At 36.0% G+C, this 20,298-nt stretch overlaps 1 protein-coding gene across 2 annotated transcripts in view; it reads left to right on the plus strand.

Annotated features, from left to right (window-relative positions):
• The window catches only part of LOC122788120 (alpha-2,8-sialyltransferase 8F-like), a 719,095-nt gene that overhangs the window by 96,092 nt on the left and 602,705 nt on the right, over nucleotides 1–20,298 (plus strand). For both annotated transcript variants that reach the window (XM_044055059.1, XM_044055060.1), the window contains exon 2: nucleotides 1,348–1,422. In XM_044055059.1, coding sequence (XP_043910994.1) covers nucleotides 1,348–1,422 — 75 coding nt within the window. The remainder of the gene's footprint in view (nucleotides 1–1,347; nucleotides 1,423–20,298) is intronic.

The following is a 20,298-nucleotide window of genomic DNA, read 5'->3' on the forward strand; positions in this document are numbered from 1 at the left end:
TGATGTTCTTATTGAATTAAAACTTTTTATTAGAAAAAAATAATTTATAGTTGTTTTTTAATGGAAATGATACAAATGCTGGTTTTAACGTTAAATAGAAAAGTACTATTATTCCGTGTGGGAACATAACATAACGTATCTTCCTTTGAGAACATGCACTAGACAATCTTCCTTGAAGGCAGAACACACACATACACACACACACACACACACACACACACACACACACACACACACACACACACACACACACACACACTTCAACACATGTCAATCTTCATAGCCTACCCATCTCCAGAGCCATAAAAATCTCCCAAAAAGAGCTGCAGCTCAGTTGAAAAAATACTGAAACTCTCCCACACAGCATGAAAAGATATCAAGAAACAACACCTGTAATGGGCAGAAGGCAGTTATATCAAAATACTGGACTGACAAACTTCTTTCAGGTGTCTTCGTCTGCTGTTAATTAGTCTAGATCACTTGCTTGCAGATCTCCCACTCTTTTGAATTTGTTGTCACTGACCACTGGAAGATAAACTCTTTGGGAAGAAACACTGTGACATGCTGGTTATTTCTTCTAAATGCAACACCAGTGTAGCTCTGTATCAGAACAGGGTGCTATAGACTGTAATGCATTTTGCTATTTTAGAGTTTTGGTATCTCTATTCTTGCTGCAGCTGGGTTGAAATTAACTTTTTTTTATTTTTTAAAGATGCCAATGTATCTTCTCAGGTTAGGTTTCCCTGAAGTAATATTTTGTTTTTCAAACACCTTTATTGAATTATTACCTGTGACATAGGCAAATTTAGTTTCATATAAAAGTAATCAAACTAGGTATTTTTCTTCATTCTCACCAAAAGTATTAGTAAGACTAGAATTCCTTGTAATTTGTTTGAGGGATGGTTTGGGTCTTAACAGATGCATACAGTACACAATGCTGCTAGTAGATCATCTCCTTCTCTCCTCCTGACCAGTTTTGTAAAACTTTTCCTGAATTCACAAAAAAATTGAAACACTGGAAATGTCATTCACACTACCCATTCATAATGAATACAAGTGAATAAGCACTGGTCTTTTGATCAGCTATACCAAAGTGATTGTGGACTGCCACTGCTTTTTGGTGCATCTGTTTAAACAAAGGCAAATACCACATATTTGTAGAGAAATGTTTGTATCAGCGTTATATAAACAGAGTCTGTGAATATATTTTTGCTGTCAGAATGATATATTAATTGATATTTAACTGTCAAAAACACATTTTCTCTTTATTGTTTTGTTTTTGTAGTCCTGTGAGACTGTGACAGCAAAACATTTCAGGACATTTAGTTTCTCTTTTGTTTCTTGTAGCCATACAGTACTCAGGTTTAAAATTACAAATGTGAATTCTACAAAAGAACAGAAGTTGACAGGAATGAGCCAAGTGTGAGTATGCTTCTTTTCCTTTTTGTACTTGTGGTTTAGATTTCTGATTATTGATGACTTATGATCTTCCTTTTGGCCCACCATATCCATTTGGCATAATCATTCAGTCCTGCAGCTGGCATTGAAAGATGTCATGAGTGAGAGATGAAAAAGAGAAAGATAGCAGCTGTAATCGTGCAGGCAATTAATATTTTAACTGGGGTCAGAGCCCACCATCTTGCAGGGGTGTTCTTTTTTAACAACTTTATTGAATTATTACTTAAAACATAGACATACATTTATATTAAATAAACCACATTAACATGTTTCCAAGTACATACATTATACATCATATGTGTTCTTTTGTATAAATATCATCACTCTAACATTTTATAAATTGCTCAATTCCTGCCTACCCTGAAATATCACTCTTACTCCAGAACATTAGTTTGCATACGTTGCGCCTACAATTTCCCCTTCTATATTATTTTCTCCTACCCTTTTCTAAAGATTCAACTCCCAGTTCTTTTATCTCTGTTACAGTATTCAGTGCTTCAAATATAGTTGATTTAGACTTTGATTTCCATTTTCTAGTAATTGTTTTTTGACAGCCACCAGAATTAAACTGAACATGGACTTACTATGTCTATGCAATTCAGACCATATGTCCCAGCTCAAAAGAATAATTTCCTAGTTACACCCATTTGCTCACCCAGTATTTCTGAAAGAGTAAGCTGTAGTGAATTTTTAAAGTCTACCAATTCATTACACTCCCAAAACATATGCTCCCAGTTATCTCTTTTTCCCCATCACAACTCCAGCATTTGCCATCTACCTGAGGAAAAATATTTGGAGTCTGCTTGGGGTATAAACATACTTATGCAAGTACCTCCAAGCAAAAATACTAAATCTTCTAAACTATGTTGTGTACTTGGGACCCATAAATATGTCCTCCCATAATTCATTTATAAATTGCTTATCCAGAATCTTTTCCCAATCTTTTCTAACCTCCTCTGATTAATTACTATTGTTATTGTGCAATATTTTATATGCCCTTTTAATTATTCACTTTTTAATAGCAGCTTCTGTTCCAGATTCTACTAAAACCTTTACCAGTGCAGGCCTTTCACTTAGGATTCTCCTCATCCCTTTCTCTTTGCCTATACTCTATCAGTCTCTGAAAGAGAATGCAGTCTCTAGCCTGCAGTCCAAAAGTCTTCTTTGCATCTTCCCATTTTATTACCTTTCCCCCTGTAGTTATTTGCTCCCAATACATTATACATTGGTTCTTGTGCCAGTTTTCCTTAGTAAATTTCAGCCCCACTTGCTTATTCTCTATACCCCTAATTGCAGTTACCCTTATCAGCAAAATTTCCTTTCTCCAGTCTCACGTTGGCTTAGTTCTTGAATACATTCTGATAGTTTATGAATATAATATTCTGTATGGCTGTTGTTGTTCTCCTTAAGGATCTGCATCCAAAATTCGACTCTCTCATTTCTTGAATTCTAACCCCCTGTTTCATCACCATGCCTTTCCACTTTGAATTATAGCTTTCTGCTTGTGTTATGTATATGAGCTTTAGCTGTGTAGCTCTAAAATATTCTTTAAAATAAGGTAATCCTAAACCACCCTGTTCTGTTGGAAGGATCAACTTATCCCAATTGACCTTTGCCCTCTTTCCTCTCCCAGATAAATTCCTTCAACTCTCTAATAATTACTGTGCACATCCAGTGGTAGCTGGTGACTTCAAATTGAAGGGGGGGGGGATGCAGGAGACAGCTGGATGGGTGGGGCCAATGGGAAGGGGTGTGGCCAACTAGAAATGGGTGGAGCTATGCTCAAAACCGCAACAACTGGAACTTTAAATACACTGCCCTGGGTGCCAAACCATCATTACGAGAGTTCAATCAAGACAAAATTAAGCGTAGAAGAAAAACGTATTTCAATGCATTGGCTACATGACAACTTACTTAATATCTAGATGGAAACACAAAGGTTGTGAGTCATGAAAAAATAAATTACTTTTTAAATACATTACTGGAATGCCAGTCAAAACCAGTTCTAATTATAATTTATATTCAGCTTTATAAAATTAACAAGTAACATGGTGAAAGTAGCAATCTCTGTGATACCCCCACTTGTAAAAATGTTTCTTATCCAAAAAAGACCTGCTGTCTGATAACTATCTACTTCTTTCATGGGGAAGACATGATCAAAGTAAAAAGTGAACAGCAAACAAGAAACAAGCTCAAGATAAATTGCTTAAAGCATTACTGCACAGGTTATGGACAACACATGATAGATTGGCATTCTGTTTAGTTTACAGGTAAAGCCTGCAAATATGATTGCAAGACTCCAACAAATGTAATGAGCTTCTGAAAATACTGTAATCCTGTCCTTTATTACAAATACTGTCATATGCATTTCAATACCCAAGGCTTATACATTATCTAGTTATGTAAATATTCTCCGCATGGCAACAACAACAAAAAGGCTTTCAATGTTGGTAATTCTTTAATAGTATGCTTATTAAAGCTTACTTGCTTCTTACAATCTCCAACAAGCTTACCTGATCATCATTAAAGCATTGCTACTTAAACACAGAGCAACAGGGCACTGCAACAGCATGCATTTTCTGAATAATAAGAAGCATAAATCAACAGTATAAAAATATGACAGAAAACCAGAACATTCTGCAAAATCAAGGACAGATGAAAGCCACGGTCGTACCTCTGGTCTACCTTGGATTGGGGAAATACTCTGCACACTTACACTGCCTAACTGCTCCTTGCCTTGCTTGGACACATCCAGAGCCACTACAATGGGGAGTGGGGTGCAACAAGTATGTCACAATTTGAAAGGTCTCTGGCTGACGGTGATGGCTCTGACAGACATACCTCTCATACCTCTCAACCTCAGAGCAAGAAATCTGGACAAAGCCATACATAGAAGTGGGACACAGGCCCAAAAATAAGAACAATTTTTAAATGTTGCTCTTATAAACTTAGAAAGATAATAGACTAGTAGTAGGTTTTGCATTAATATGAATTCTGAAACTCAAATGTCTGCCATTATTTTCTAAGTGCCAGAAAACCACAATTTTATGAAAAATGGACCAAAAATGTGATGCAAAAACATAAAATTGCCACACAATACAGCTGGGAACCAGTCAACTAAGAGACACCTTTTTAATATTAGTACTGTTAACTTGAGCAGCTGACAAAATAAGAGCCTCTACATGCAGTTCTAAAATAAAAGTAATCTATAACTCTGATCATTACAGTTATTTCTAATTGTAAACCCTCCATGTTTTCTTCCAAAATTGCCATTTTTGCGAAGGGATTATAAGGGGGAAGAGCAACATTTTGAGCCAAAATTGGGACAGTTGAGAGGTTTGGATATTCCTAATTCTATAACGCAATTTATTTGCATGTACCTTTCAACCTCTTAATGCAGGAAATCTGGACAAGGTCAAATATATTGGGGGAATATACAAACAGTACTAAAAATTGCTATTGTATAAACTTAAGACAGTTGACAGAATAACAGGTCTTGCTTTAGCATGCATTCTTTTGAAGGTTATGACATCTGAAACTCAATGTCTGTCATTATTTAGTGACTTCATTCCTAAATGATTCATCAGAAAACCACAAATTTTATGAGGAGCAAACCAAAAATAAGAAGCAAAAATCTATTAAATCTGCAAAAATCTGGACAGTTGAGAGGTATAGTTCAGCCGGGGCTGTCTTTGAGTTTGCTGCCCTTCCTCCTCGCAAAATCATGGTTGAATAGAGCCTCCTCCCTGCAGCCATTCCAATGTCCCATTCCTTGGTTATTTCACCCCATTTACCATAAACACTGTAATGTGCATACTGCTTTACTTCTGCGATGATTTAGATTTCATTTGAAAGTTTTATTTTGCATTTTACAGCATAAACGCTAATAGATGTCTGCTAAACAAAGCAATGCAGTCTCACAACGAAAATAGACTTAACATTACAACTTCTCTGCCCTTGAAACTCACATTCATTGAAAAAGCATTGAAACCCACATTCAAAGAAAATGCATTTTGCCAGTGGCAAATAAGGATTAACTTTGGGCTGTTTTCAAATCATAGGCCCCTTGAACACGAAACATACACCTGCTCTTTGATACACCTTCCTGATTGCATAAAATTATATTCCTTGTATAATACAGTATAGTTGTTAGAGGGCATTTTAAATTTATTGTTTTGAACATTTTTCCAGTAAACAATGAAACAAAATGCATGCACCAATAAAGACATAACTGCCCAATTCAGAACATTTCCATCATAAAAGTCTACTCTCAAACTTCTACAGTCCACCAGTATCAGTAAATATGCACAATCTCTGAAGAAGTAAAAGTCATCTAAATAATTCCACATTAAAGAAATATGTAACTAATGAAGAGGTTGCTGCTAGCAAACAACTTTATATGTCATTGTTTCATCTACAAATAAAGTGCCTGTTGCCCTTGAGAAATAAATTGCCTATGCTGCATTAATAAAATGATCAGCTAGTAATATCGCACACACGCTTCTGAATACTAAGGCTGTAAAACATCTTCTCAAGATCTCTGCATGCTAAAAACAATTCAGCCTTATTTCATCTTCTTATTTAAAGAACTTGGCTACAAAAAGCACATCACTGCTAAAGGTTCCCCTTAGAAGTGTAATAGTGCTCTTTTTATATACCTTTTAGTCTCAAAATGATTCAGTTTCTGTTCATCATCTTTTTAACATGAGTGTTATGTTGTGTTTATAAAAGGTAAAGCCTCTATCACTGCCCCAAAGTGGCCCCTACTGCCCTTTATAAAAATCCCAATTATGACATTACTGTTTTTTTTTTTTTTTACTGGCAAAAGTAATAAAAAAGGACATGAATACATTATGTATGTACATTATGTATGTAACTGTACTATCATACATGCACAATTAGAAAAACACAGCCTTTAGAATTATTTTTTTCAATTATCTTTACTTGGAAAACAGCTAGAAAAGAAACTGTTGATTGACTAGTGTTCACCTTTCTTTTTTAGTCTAAAGCTTCAATGCTATATGTCTCTTAGATTTCAATTTTGCATATTCCTAATTTTCTGCTAGTGCTGTATTATATGTCACCCTATAATGTTAATATTTTGGGATGGTTTTGAAAGATTTTTGTCATTTTTTTTTAGAAAAGAATATTCAGTTATTGGAAATTCAACTAGGAGAATCATTTTCTAGAAACAGTAATTATATAAACAATATTTATCCATGGATTATTGCAACATCCAATGTGAGGTACGTCTTCTATGGTACATGCATGCCTACTTTATGGAAAGATTACAAGACCTATTGGGTTTAGAATCAAATACCATGACAGAAAAATGAAAAAGAAAAAACTCAAACAAATGTGGTTAAACACACATTTCAAAATACTTAACATACACAAAAAACTCCTGAAGTTTTAAAGTTCATGGCATAAGTTATTTATTTCTCTAAAAATATCATAACAGAAAAAAATGAGCTGTCAGAAAATAGTATAATAAATGTTGTCATATAAAAGATAATTTCATTACTTTATACTGCAATGCTGGTTTTATATAATTTGTATAAAATCCATGAAAAAGTCAGATATTAACATTTATGTGCCAGTTGTCTTCTAAGAGTATGCCAGAATGAATTAATCATCTTTATTTTGTGCCACAAGGCCTTATTATTTGTTGCAGCTAGCTGTACATACCGTTTGTCTGAGAACACCTCGTCCTTTGTTTATTTAATTTTTGCAGTAATCATTGTATATTCCTTTCATTCTTTCCAGAGACATAATTCACAGTTGTTGCCACTGTTGTGAGGTACTGAATGTAGTGCTCTGATTTTCTTTCATATATGAATACTCAAACTCAAGTCGCCATATCCCAGCCACTTTCATTACTTAATATTCCAAACACACCTACACATGCAGATACACATGATGCATAAAAAGGCACATCCACCTCTTTCGCAGCTTGTAAGTATCCTTTTTGTGATTTTCATCCTCCCAGTCTTCTTTATTAAATAACCTCTCCAAAAAATAAAACATTTGGTTCACCTTGAATTATTTCAATGTTGTGTCTCCTAAAGAGAAAATAGGAAAACTACACCTGGATGGGTTATGCAGTCCCCAGATTTGTGTATACTAGCTAAATTGTTTAGTCTCTTTTTGCATTGAAATATATGTTATAGTTCAAAGAACTGCTTGTATACTCTGTAGTCTTAAAAAAGGAAGTGATATTTAAAATAACTGTCATTACTTACAGGGCATAGCATAGTTTGAAAAGGAAGACACTGTGCAGACAAGAGATCACCAAGGAGGCAAAATGAAAGAAAGTAACCTCATTGGAAATGAGGGGATGGATTTCTTTATAGAGCAGGGTCTAGTAACAGTAGCCCCCATTACTGTACCTCTCAGTCATTGAAAACTATTGATTACAGTAATTAGAAATTAATGAATGACCCAAAGATCTGCAGTTCTGCTGGAGGTAGTAAATCAGAGTAATATAAAAAAGATGTATACAATATTTGTGTTTCTATAAACTATATGTTTGTGTTAGACTTTCTGACATTGCTAAAGAAGGTAAACCAAGTTAATATATATGAAAATGTGTTCTCTGTGCAAGTTTGACTGGAACATGAAATCCCTAGCCTCTGGATAATTTTGAATCTCAATGACTGTTTTTAAAAGTCTTACAGACCTAGAAGAATTGTCAGATATCTTTTGTGCCCTCCCGGATACTTTCTCACTGGCCACACTAGTAGTGGCGGCTGGTGACTTCAAATCAAAGGGGGGCTGCAGGAGACAGCTGAATGGGTGAGGTCAATGGGAAGGGGTGCTGCCAACTAGAAAGGGGAGGAGTGCTCAAAACCACAAAAACTAAATATACTGCCCTGGGTGCCAAACCATCATTATGAGAGTCCAATCAAGACAAAATGAAGTGTAGAAGAATAAAAACATTTCAATGTATTGGCTGCATGACAGCTTAATATCTAGATGAAAACAAAAAAGGTTGTGAGGCATGAAAAAATAAATTACTTTTTTTAAATACATTAATGGAATGCCAGTCAAAATCAAGTATAAGAAAAACAAGCAGCACTCAACTCAAACCACTTCTTGCACTGCAGTTCTAATTATAATTTATATTCAGCTTTATTAAAATACCAAGTAACATGCTGAAAGTAGAAATCTCTGATGCCCCCACTTGTAAAAATGTTCATTATCCAAAAAAGACCTGCTGCCTGACATCTACTTGTTTCATGGGGAAAACATGATCAAAGTAAAAAATGAAAAACAAACAAGAAATAAGCTCAAGATACATTGCTTAAAAGGATTACTGTACAGGTTATGGACCACACTAAAAGGATTACTGTACAGGTTATGGACCACACGATTGGCATTCTGTTTACAGGTAAAGCCTGCAGAGATGACTGGAAGTCTCCAAGTGCAATGAGACTCTTAAAATAATGTAATCCTGTCCTTTATTACAAATACTGGCATATGCATTTCAGTACCCAAGGCTTATACATTATCTAGTTAAGTATTCTCTACATGGCAACAGAAAGGCTTTCAATGTTGGCAATTCTTTAACAGTATGCTTATTAAAGCTTACTTGCATCTTGCAATCTCAGCCAAGCTTACCTAATGGTCATTAAAGTATTGCTACTTAAACACAGAGCAGCAGGCACTTTGAGTAATAAGCATAAATCAACAGTACAAAAAATATGACAGAAACCAGACCATTCTGTAAAAATCAAGGACAGATGAAAAGCCACTCTAGTACTTGTGTCTACCTTGGATGGGGGGGGGATACTCTGCACATTTACACTGCATAACTACTCCTTGCCTTGCTTCGACACATCCAGAGTCACTACATGGGGGAGTGGGGTGCAACAAGTATGTCACAGTTTGACATGTCTCTGGCTGACTTGTGATGGCCCTGACACATTTGTCATACCTCCCAACCTCAGACCAAGAAATCTGGACAAAGCCATACAAAGAAATGGGACAAAGGCCCAAAAATAAGGACAATTTTTAAAATATTGCTCTTATAAACTTAGAAAGATAATAGAGGTCTTGCATTAGTATGAATTTTCTGAATGGTATGAAATCTGAAACTCAAATGTCTGTCATTATTTTCTAACTTCAGTCTTTAATGATTTGTCACTAATTTGCCAAAAAAACACAATTTTATGAAAAATGGACCAAAAATGTGATGTAAAAATATAAAATAGCAGCACAATACAGCTGGGACCCTGTCAAAGCAGGGATACTTTAATATTAGTACTGCTAACTTGAGCAGCTGACAAAATAAAAATCTACATGCATTTCTGAAATAAAAGTAATCTAACTGATTATTACAGTTATTTCTTAATTATAAACCCTCCATGTTTTCTTCCAAAATTGCTATTTTGCGGAGGGATCATTAGGGGAAGAACAACATTTTGAGCCAAAATCAGGGACAGTTGAGAGGTTTGGCTATGCCTAATTCTATAAAGCAAATTATTTGCATGTACCTCTCAACCTGTTAATGCAATAAATCTGGACAAGGCCAAATATATTGGGGGAACATATAAACAGTACTAAAAATTGCTCTTGTATAAATTGAGACAGTTGATAGAACAGGTCTTACTTTAGCATGCATTTTTCTGAAGTTTATGAAGTCTGAAAATCCATGTGTCATTATTTAGTGACTTAATTCATAAATGATTTGCCAGAAAACCACAAATTTTATGAGGAGCAAACCAAAAATAAGAAGCAAAAAATCTATTCATTCTTTGAAAATCTGGACAGTTGGGAGGTATGGTTCAGCTGGGGCTGCCTAAGTTTGCCGCCCTTCCCCCTCACAAAACCATGGTCAAATGGAGCCTCCCCCTGCAGCCATTCCAATGATCCATTACTTGGCTATTTCACTCCATTTACCATAAACACTAACGTGCATACTGATTTACTTCTATGATGATTTGAACTTCATTTGAAGTTTTATTTTGCATTTTACAGTACACACACTAAGACATCTGCTAAACAAACTTGGCATTAAAACTTCTCTGCCATTGAAACTCACATTCATTGAAACAACATTGAAACCCACATTCAAAGAAAATTCATTTTACCCGTGGCAGATAAAGATTAATTCTGGGCTGTTTTCAAATCATAGGCCCCTTGCATATGAAACATACATGTGCTCTTTGATACACCTTCCTATTGCTTTGAACATTTTTCCAGTAAACAATGAAACAAAACGCATGCACCAATGACAAAACTGCCCAATTCAGAACATTTCCATCATAAAAGTCTACTCAAACTTCTACAGTCCAATATTATCAGTAAATATGCACAATTCGACAGTCCACCATTATCAGTAAATATGCACAATCTCTGAAGTAGTAAAAAAGTCATCTAAATAATTCCACATTAAATAAATCTGTAATGAAGAGGTTGCTGCTAGCAATCACCTTTATATTTCATGGTTTCATCAAAAAATAAACTGTCTGATGCCCCGAGGAATAAATTGCCTAAATTACATTAAAAATAAGCTAGTAATATTGCAATAGGAAATGGATGGCAAACTGATAACAGGCTCATAGTTAGTATCTTAACTTTCAGTACGGCAGCATTCACCCATTATGGGAGTAGAACCAACAACATTCTGCATCAAAAGCAAGTACACAACCTGTTGTGCTATTAGCAATGTGAGCTGACTTAGCATAATAAGCACTAAACTTCTCTTCCCCTGCAGCTCTCAGCTCCTTGTAAAATCTACTCAATACTCAACTGCATCTCAACTTCGCAGTATAAGAAATCTGGAAAAAGACAAATTTATTGGGGTGGGTCAAAAGGGCAAAAACCAGGGGCACATTAAACATTGCTTGTATAATCTTGGAAAGCTGCTAGAATAAAATGCTGTGTTACCACCACACATTTTACTGCCAAGGTTCCTGTGCAAAAGAGTCAGAACAACATACCACTATGCCAAATCACCTGCTTTGTGAAAGAAAAATGCTGTGTTACCACCATACATTTTACTGCCAAGGTCCCTGAGCAAAACAGCCAGAGCAACATACCACTACGCCAAATCAGCTGCTTTGTGAAAGAGAGGAAGACTGAAACTTAAATGGCTATCATTTAATGAATTCAGTTCTCACCATAGCTGTCAACCTCTTAGCACAAAACACCTGGGCAAACCCAGTAATGAGGGAATACAGCCCTCAAACATATTCAGTGAATTCAGTTCTTGCCATAGCTGTCAACCTTAGCACAAAAAACCTGGACAAAGCCAATAACAGGGTAATACAGTCCCAAAAATAAGGAAAAATTTCAAATAGTCATCCTGTAAACTTAGAAAATTGCTATAATAAAAGGTTGTGTTACTATATATTTATTGCTAGAATAAAAAGTTGTTTTACTATGTATTTTCTGAAGAATATGAAGTCTGAAATTCAAATGTCTGTCAATTTTACTTCTGACGGAACAAAAACATTTTTTAGCAGAGGCCCAGAGAGAAATACTGTAGACACATGTCTTTGTAAAATGGCAGGACACCAGAGCAAATCCACACAAACACAGGGATAAGATGCAGACTCTACACAGAAGGCACCCCAGCCAAGAATCAAACCAGAAAACCTATAGCTGTGAGGCAACAATACTGCCACTGCACCATCATACATGTAAGGAATTAAACATTCAGAAACCTGAAGTCTGAAATTCAAATGCCTGTCAATTTTATTTAACATTTGTTAATCAGGACAGTCTGACTTGAAACAAAAAAACAATTTTCAGCAGAGGCCCAGGAAGAAATAATGCAGACATGTCTTTGTAACATGGGAGGACACAAAAGCAAACCCACACAAACACAGGGAGAAGATACAGACCCCACAAAGATGGCACCCCAGCCAAGAATCAAACCTGAGAACCTGCAGCTATGAGGCAACAATGCTACCACCGCACCATCAAATATCAAGCATTGCAACATTTACAAACCCCAGATATTATGAAGAACAGATCAGATCAAATATGAGGCAAAAATCTGCAATTTTTTTTACAAATGGTGGTGGGTAGGGAATTCACCTCTTTAACACCTGCATACAAGGTACAGGGTTCAAGCCTGAGGTATTCTTTACCACACCACCATGAGTCTAACCACCAGTATATTGCACCTGGGGCATTTTCACACACACACACAGACACACACACACACACACACACACACACACACACACACACACACACACACACACATACACACAGACACAGACACACACACTTGTAGCAAACCACCACCATACATCCCTGTAGTAGACATTCCCTGTAGCAAAAACCACCATAAATCCAAATCCTTCCAAGTAAAGTACGAAAACCAGACCCTGCCTGTCGCGAGATCGACCCCGACGCGTTTTCCCAGTGAGTTCCAGGACAGTCTATGCAGTTTAAAGCAGGTGACCAGTTATGCAAGCATTATTTTGCTTACATTTGTTAAGCTTAACAAATATTAGCAGCAGCGTTAGCGATTCATATAAAACAAATATCTATATACAATTACATTTTTAAGAACTTACATATTGTTTATTAAAAAAAGAGTCCAACCATTCTCATAATAGTGTGAAGTTTTTGGGTTTTCTCCTGTGTTTTTGTTGCGTATATTCATCAAAAAGCGATGAGGGTTCAAAGTTGACAGTGCATTTGTTCACACTGCTACTTTTGTAGGTTGTCTGTAATGCTCTGGGAGACTGTAATATATGCTCGAGACACAGTTCTAGAGAAGCTTTTTGAAAATTCTGGTGGCAAAAAGCATCACGAACGTGCTATATTTAAAGCTTTATAAGTTTAAAATAACATGGAGCTCTCAATTGCCATGGAAAGAAAACAAAATTGCATTAATAAAATTTGCATGCATTTTACATCTATCCAAACAGTACAAAGCATGCAAAGTCCCTCACCAGTTCTCCTCCTTTTCAACAATAAAAAACAAGTCTCTAATTATAAACAACAAATCTGTTTGCATATTAACAGAGACCCCTTTTCCTGTATCTATTATATAATATTTGGAGCTTTCTACAAGTAAAAGCACAGTTACTTTCCCATTACATAGTAACCACCTATCTGGCACCAATTTCTGCAAAGCTTTTCCCATTATGCTCTAATTAGTAACAGTAATAATTATGTTACCAAGGGGTCTATCTCAGACAGATGCTATTTACTGTACTCATTTAAAGGTTTCTATTCTATCTAGAAACATTGTAAATCACAATTAAAAAAAATCTTCTGTCTCCTGTTAAGGCTATAAAACTGTCATTACATCTTTTCAATAGTTTGCAAGTTAGAACTACTTTAATCTAAGATACTTTAATGCCATTGTACTTTATATTGTATATAATAAAGAAAGGGAGATAAACACACACACACACACACACACACACACACACACACACACACACACACACACACACACACACACACACACACACACACACACACACACACACACACACACACACACACACACACACACACACACACACACACACACACACACACACACATATCTATAGTTTCACTTCATATTGCCGAAATGCTAAAATATTGAATTTCAGCATTTCGACAGTATAAAGCCAAAACCATCACAACACAGACATTTCACAATCACAAAACCACAACATCGAACACACAGCATACAGCACACAACACACAAACCATAACACCCACACCACAAAACACTTAAATACAACAAAACACCACACAGACACACACCTACACTACACACATGCAGGGGGGCACCCCCACACCCTCCTACATATGTATATTAACTCCGAGATCAAACAAATAGTAAAAAAAAAAAAAATCACACACAGCCAACACACACACTCATACCTCCACCTCCCTACCCTAACCCACTCGTACAAGTTACAAAAACACTCATGCACACTCACTCACCTTAAACTGCAGACACCATCCCAGCCAAACACGTCTGTAAGATAACGTAAATGCATAAGTGCGAATTCAACATAGTCCTATTCACGCTTATGCACTTTCGTTATTTTGAAGTTTCGGCTTCATGGAGACAAATTGCTGAAATTCGCTATTCCAGCAATTTGTGATTATGCAGTGAAACCATATATATATATACATATATATATATATATATATATATATATATATATGTGTGTGTGTGCGTGTGTGTATAAGCCATTTTTACATTAAGCTTTGCATGTTAGTTTCCTGTGATTTACAGGGGTAATGCCTGTTGGAAAATTTTGAATGTTAGTGTTTTCCAGTTTTTTTCCTTTAAGCTTTTTGCTGGTTTTGTCACATGTGGATAATTTACCATTAGTAGCTTGTCTTTTCAGACTTGGAAGAGAAAGATCCATTTCTTCTACTTTGTCTAGTAGATTGTTTTTCTTCACAAAGTCATTTGCTTCTTCCAGGTTGTTAAATATTTTCTGACCATCTGAAAGGGTAATCTTGAGTGTGGCTTGGAACATTATTTTTGATAAGGGGAACACAGGCTTTTTTCTTTGTTATTATTGCGGATGTGTAGTCATTGTCAAACCTTATATTTATTCCATTAACTTGAATTGAATTTCCCGACCAGACTATTCTCAGTATTAAGTCTTTGTTGTGTGTTGACAAGAATTTTACAATAATAGATCTCACCGAAGTTAGATTTTTTGTTAGAGATAGATTTGATAGGGACCTGTGAGCTCTTTCGATCCCAAATGATAAGGGTTCAGGAAGGTTTAGTATTTTAGGTGACCATTCATTTAGGAAAAGAACCATATTATTTCCTTCCATTTTTTCTGGGACTACATATATTCTGATATTGTTTCTTCTTGATCTACATTCCATGTCTTCCACTTTTTCTAGTAGCCGATTGTTCTGTTTTAATAAGAAATCTATCTGGTTGCCATTTTCCATTTGCCTTCCATCTATTTCATTCACAGACTGTTCTATGGCTGCTATTTGTTCAGAATGCTTTGTTATTATTTCTTTCAAATCATCTATGTTTCTTACTTTCTTTTTTCATGTTCTCCATGACTTTCCCTAGATTATTCATTTTTATGGAAAGAGCTTGTATACTGGTACTTATTGTCTGAAGTTCATTTTTCATGCAACTGTCTTGAAGAGAAGCTTATGGATGACTCATAGCTGTTTTCAGTTCGTAACAAGCAGTAGCACTTCTGACTTTTTTTATGAAAAATTAATAACATCCTGCCAGAAAGAATCTTTAAAGGCAGAGCATCAAACAAGTGCTGTTATCTCCTTGGCATCTTGCCCCCCCCCCCCCCCCTGAGCTATGCCATTTCTAAGGAGTGGTTTCACAGTATTATTATTATTATTATTATTATTATTATTATTATTATTATTATTATTATTATTATTATTATACTGTTGTTGTTGTTGTTGAGCAATCTGAGGCAGTGCAACAGGTGTATGTGCTTTTCTGAAAAGACATTTACTGCAACAAGGTATGAAAACTATTTTTTATGAGGGACTCCAGTAGGTTAGAGCAGGAGCAGCTGGGGATTGGAAGCCCATGGAGTTTAGAAAATATTCATTATGCTCTTGCCCCCCAGTCTCCCTAACCATCAATCCCCACTGACTTACTTGTCCTGCCTTTCCTTGCATCCAAGGACGTAGGCATGGGAGGTGAAAGTTGAGGAATGTGATGAGTTACAAGATTTTAACAGATTTCATGTTTCAAATGAGTTTATTTTAGAGTGACATGGTCTCCTTGGTGTTGTTTGCAACACCTGTGGAAGGTAGTGGTATTTACATATGCTTAATTTAGCAATATAGTTGATAACCAATAGAGGCTTCATTGCCATATTCAACACTCTACTAAAACACAAAAAATAAAACATGGAAAAGCAATGTCATGGACATTGGACATTGTAAAGTTTTATTTAGGATCATAGGAGGTTACTAGGCTGTTAGCCCTGAGGCCCTTATAAGCCTAGCCAAGAGTTTAGCCCATGTTCAGACAAGTTAGCACCCAAACCCTCTGTCCAGCAGAGACACAGGTGGAATCCCAGGGGTGTATTTTCTGTTTCCCATCCAGTTATCCTGGTTGCGCTTAAAAAGGGATAATGAGGTACTCTGCTTCACGTGGAGAGGGAGTCTATTCCACAGATGGGGGAATCTCTGGGGCACAAATTTGTCCTGCCAACAAATCCTATTGATGTCACAGACCAGGTTGAGGTTGCACGTATGGGTTGCTTGAGTGGATCTTGATTTGCAGATATGCAGCAGTCCCATCAGATTGCTTTGTATGCCAGACAGAGGTTGCCTCTGAGGAGTCTGTATGAAACTGAGTATAGGGACAGGGCTTTTAGCTTATCTGTGTAGGGTAGATATTTGAGGCCCTGGATTATCCTTGTGAGGAACCTTGGTGGTCTCTCCAGCTGTTGCATGTGAGGTACATGCCAAAGGGGGTGGTGTTCTCAATAATTAGCCTTATAAGGGAAGAATACAGGGATGTTATGACTTCTTTGTCTCTGGATGAGATACCCTTACTTATGAGGTAGGCCATGTAGAAAGCTTTTCGTACAATGGAAGCAACATGGTGGTCAAAAGTCAGGTTGCTATAAAACTGGGTGCCCAAATCCCTGACTACTGATTGTGTACTTAGAACATTGTTATTAATGTGATAATATGTGGGGACATCACTCTCCCCAAAGGGGATGATGTTGTATTTTTTGGCATTCAGCTTGAGGCCATGTTTCTGCACCAGTCATTTGCTTGGGTGAGACCCTCTAAGAGGATGTTCACATCACTTGCAAAATTGATGACTGTGCCCAGCTTGCAGTCATTTGCAATCTTGGTCAGCCATAGCCCACTGGTTTTGTTCTGCATCTCTGAGAAATATATCTGGAATAACAGAGGCCCCAAAACTGATCCCTGGGGTATGTCTCTCATTACAGGTCTACTGCTTGAGGTGGCTTCCCCTATTTTGATTAGGTGGGTTCTATCAGAGAGCCAGTTTGCTACCCATCTGGTAACATATGGATTTATGCCTAGTTGAGAGAGTTTATCTACTATGCCTGAGTGGAGAATAGTGTCAAAGGCTTTGGCCAGGTTAAGGTAGGTCGTGTGCACCATCTTCCCCTCATCCATGGCTTTGGTGGCTGTCTCAAAGAAGTCAACCAGATTTAATAGACATGACCTCCCCTTGACAAAGCCAAACTGTGTGGGGTCAAGTGTTTGGAGGTTGCCAGTGTCCTTGTTAATGAAGTCCATGATAATCTGCTCTGTGGCCTTGCAGATCAGGCTAGTTAGGCTGATGAGTATATAATTTCCTGGATCAGTGGATGTACCACTGCCTTTGTGTAAAGGGATGACAGTGGCTGTCCACCACTCAGCTGGGACAAATTTAAGTGTTTTTGTCCCCTACAATCCACATGGAGTTCTTCAGAAAATTAAGTCACCAATAAAGTTTATTTTATATACATTTAACATATCATGTGATAAAATAGCATCAGCTAACAAAAACAAGTTACAAAAACATTGCAGACATGCAAGTGGAGAAAACACATCAAGCAATTAAAAGCACCACATCTGATTAAAGACATCAGCTGAGAGCAATGTATACTGTAACATATAAACAAGTGAAATTTAATTAGAAAAAAAGTAAAATCCTGCTTGCAGGAAACTGTATAAAAATGCATTTTTTATGTGTATCTTTAGAAAGGTTATGTGACCAAAATAATGTCACACGTTCACAGGCCTCTGGTTTAAAATGCTGTTTATTGATACCAAATCTTTCAATCCTGGCAAATTTTTTGATATCCAGATGAAACTTCCACAATAGTCTGCTATATTCAAGTGTTGCCTCCTGTGGGATACCTCCTCTCATTGCAGGAAACTTTCCAAAATAAAAAAAAATAAATAAATAAAAACTTCCTAAAATTTTCACAAGAAAGTGAATGTTTATAAAGTGCGATCCAAATATATTTTCTCTTCGTGTCATAGAAGTATTTCTGAATGCTTTTACTTTATCCTTTTGTCTATTTTAGAGGCATAACATGAGAGGCAATTACCTAAGTGTACCACCCTGTGTGTATTACATTCAAATCATCACCCGCATGTAATGATTTTAGGATGAGTATATATTATGGCATAGGGGCTTTCATTAATGTATGTAAATCATTTGCATCTACCACATATACTCATGTGCTTATTGTGTTATTCATGCTATCCTCATTGTTAGTTTTGAAAATATCTTTTACATTTTTAAATACTGCATGCACTTCATTACTGAGTCATGTGTTAGTATCTAAATCAAAAAGTAAATTCCAATTTTCCTGTATGAGCTCCTTGATGTTTGAGTCTCCTGCATAAAAAGGTTAAACAACAATAGCTTTTTTCTGCTTCTTTGGTAAAACTATCAGAACTGTAGTTTATGTCCCCAAAATAAGTTTAAACATTGTTTGTCTTACTAATGCAACTTCCTGTAGGATAAATTTGATAAACTCTGAAGGGCAACCTCTGCATACAAGCATTTTATCAGCTCCTTACTCTAATTTGAAAAAATACTATCATCTGAAGTAATATGGGATAGAAGTACTAACTGACTCTTAACAATACTAGATTTCTACTTGTATGGGTGGCAGCTGTTAAAATGGTATGTATGAATTTTAAAAAGCTGATTTCCTGTATATCATGGATTTGTAACACTTTTGTGTGATGCCTTGTAAATTGTAAAATCTAGAAAATTGATGGCAATATTGTCCACAGTATGAGCAAACCTGAAAAATCTAGTTAATCAATTCTGTATAATTTGGCAGGTTATCCATCTCATTTCTTTTCCCCTTTCAGACAACAAAGCTGTAGTCCAAAAATCTAGCACATTTTACAATGTTTTGATTACAGCTAGAATTGAGAAAAAATGTTTATCTAGTACTGCAGCATAATGTTGGAATATAGTGGGATCAATGCCGCCCCCATGGCAACACCAGTGAGTTTGGGGAAGACTTGACTATCAAAAAAGATATAATTAGATGTTAGTGTATTCATAAAGACCGTTAATAATAATAATCTCATTTTTCTGACAGGGTCAGTTTTTTTTCCTCTCTAACTGTCTGCAAACCATTGTAAAAATGTTTTGTTGTTGTTGTAAGTATAGAAGTAAAAAGATCAATTCAATCAAGGGTAACAAACAGTGATTTGTCAATTAACTCCATACTAGTTAGTAGGTTTAGAAAATGCCATGAGTCTTTGAGGACATGCTTGTCTTTCCAATTTTTTATTTTTTGTCTATGAATTTTTCTAGGGGTTTGGTTTTTGAACCACATGCCGTCACTTTTAGATGTCAGAGTAGGTCCTCCTGACAGTTATGATCCTTTCTTATGCTGAAAATGGTTAGAACTGAAGGATCTTTTACCTATAAAAAATGAATTTCATTAGTGTATTTACATTGTCCAATAATAGTTTGTTTAAAAAACAATTAATTTTGGAATACCAAATGTTAATCTCATTTTTGGAAGGCTCCAGTAAACATGATATTATTTTTCATGAGTATTCTGGGGTGTCCCTTAGTAACACCCATTATCCTTATTTGGTTTAATAATGCTTAAAGATTTGTTATTGAACAGTTCAAACAGTAGTCTACTTTCTTTTGCACTAAGATTAGAACTGGCAACACACCTGTTGTTAATATGTTACCGAAAGTCCATCTAACAATTGCTTCCATTTTAACTTGTTTTTTGAGAAAATATACTTTAATAAATAAATATATTATTTTGTTTTAATATATAGTAATAACTAGGTTTGCCACCTTTTTAAATTCCCAAAGTGGGACATTTATTGTAGAAATGTGAGATTTTGCAGGACAAAACATACCCACGGCCAGTGCAAAGGGTATAACTC

The sequence above is a fragment of the Protopterus annectens genome, chromosome 13.part0, assembly GCF_019279795.1.
Source record: "Protopterus annectens isolate FY-2018-M chromosome 13.part0, PAN1.0, whole genome shotgun sequence".
In the NCBI taxonomy this organism is placed as follows: Eukaryota; Metazoa; Chordata; order Ceratodontiformes; family Protopteridae; genus Protopterus; species Protopterus annectens.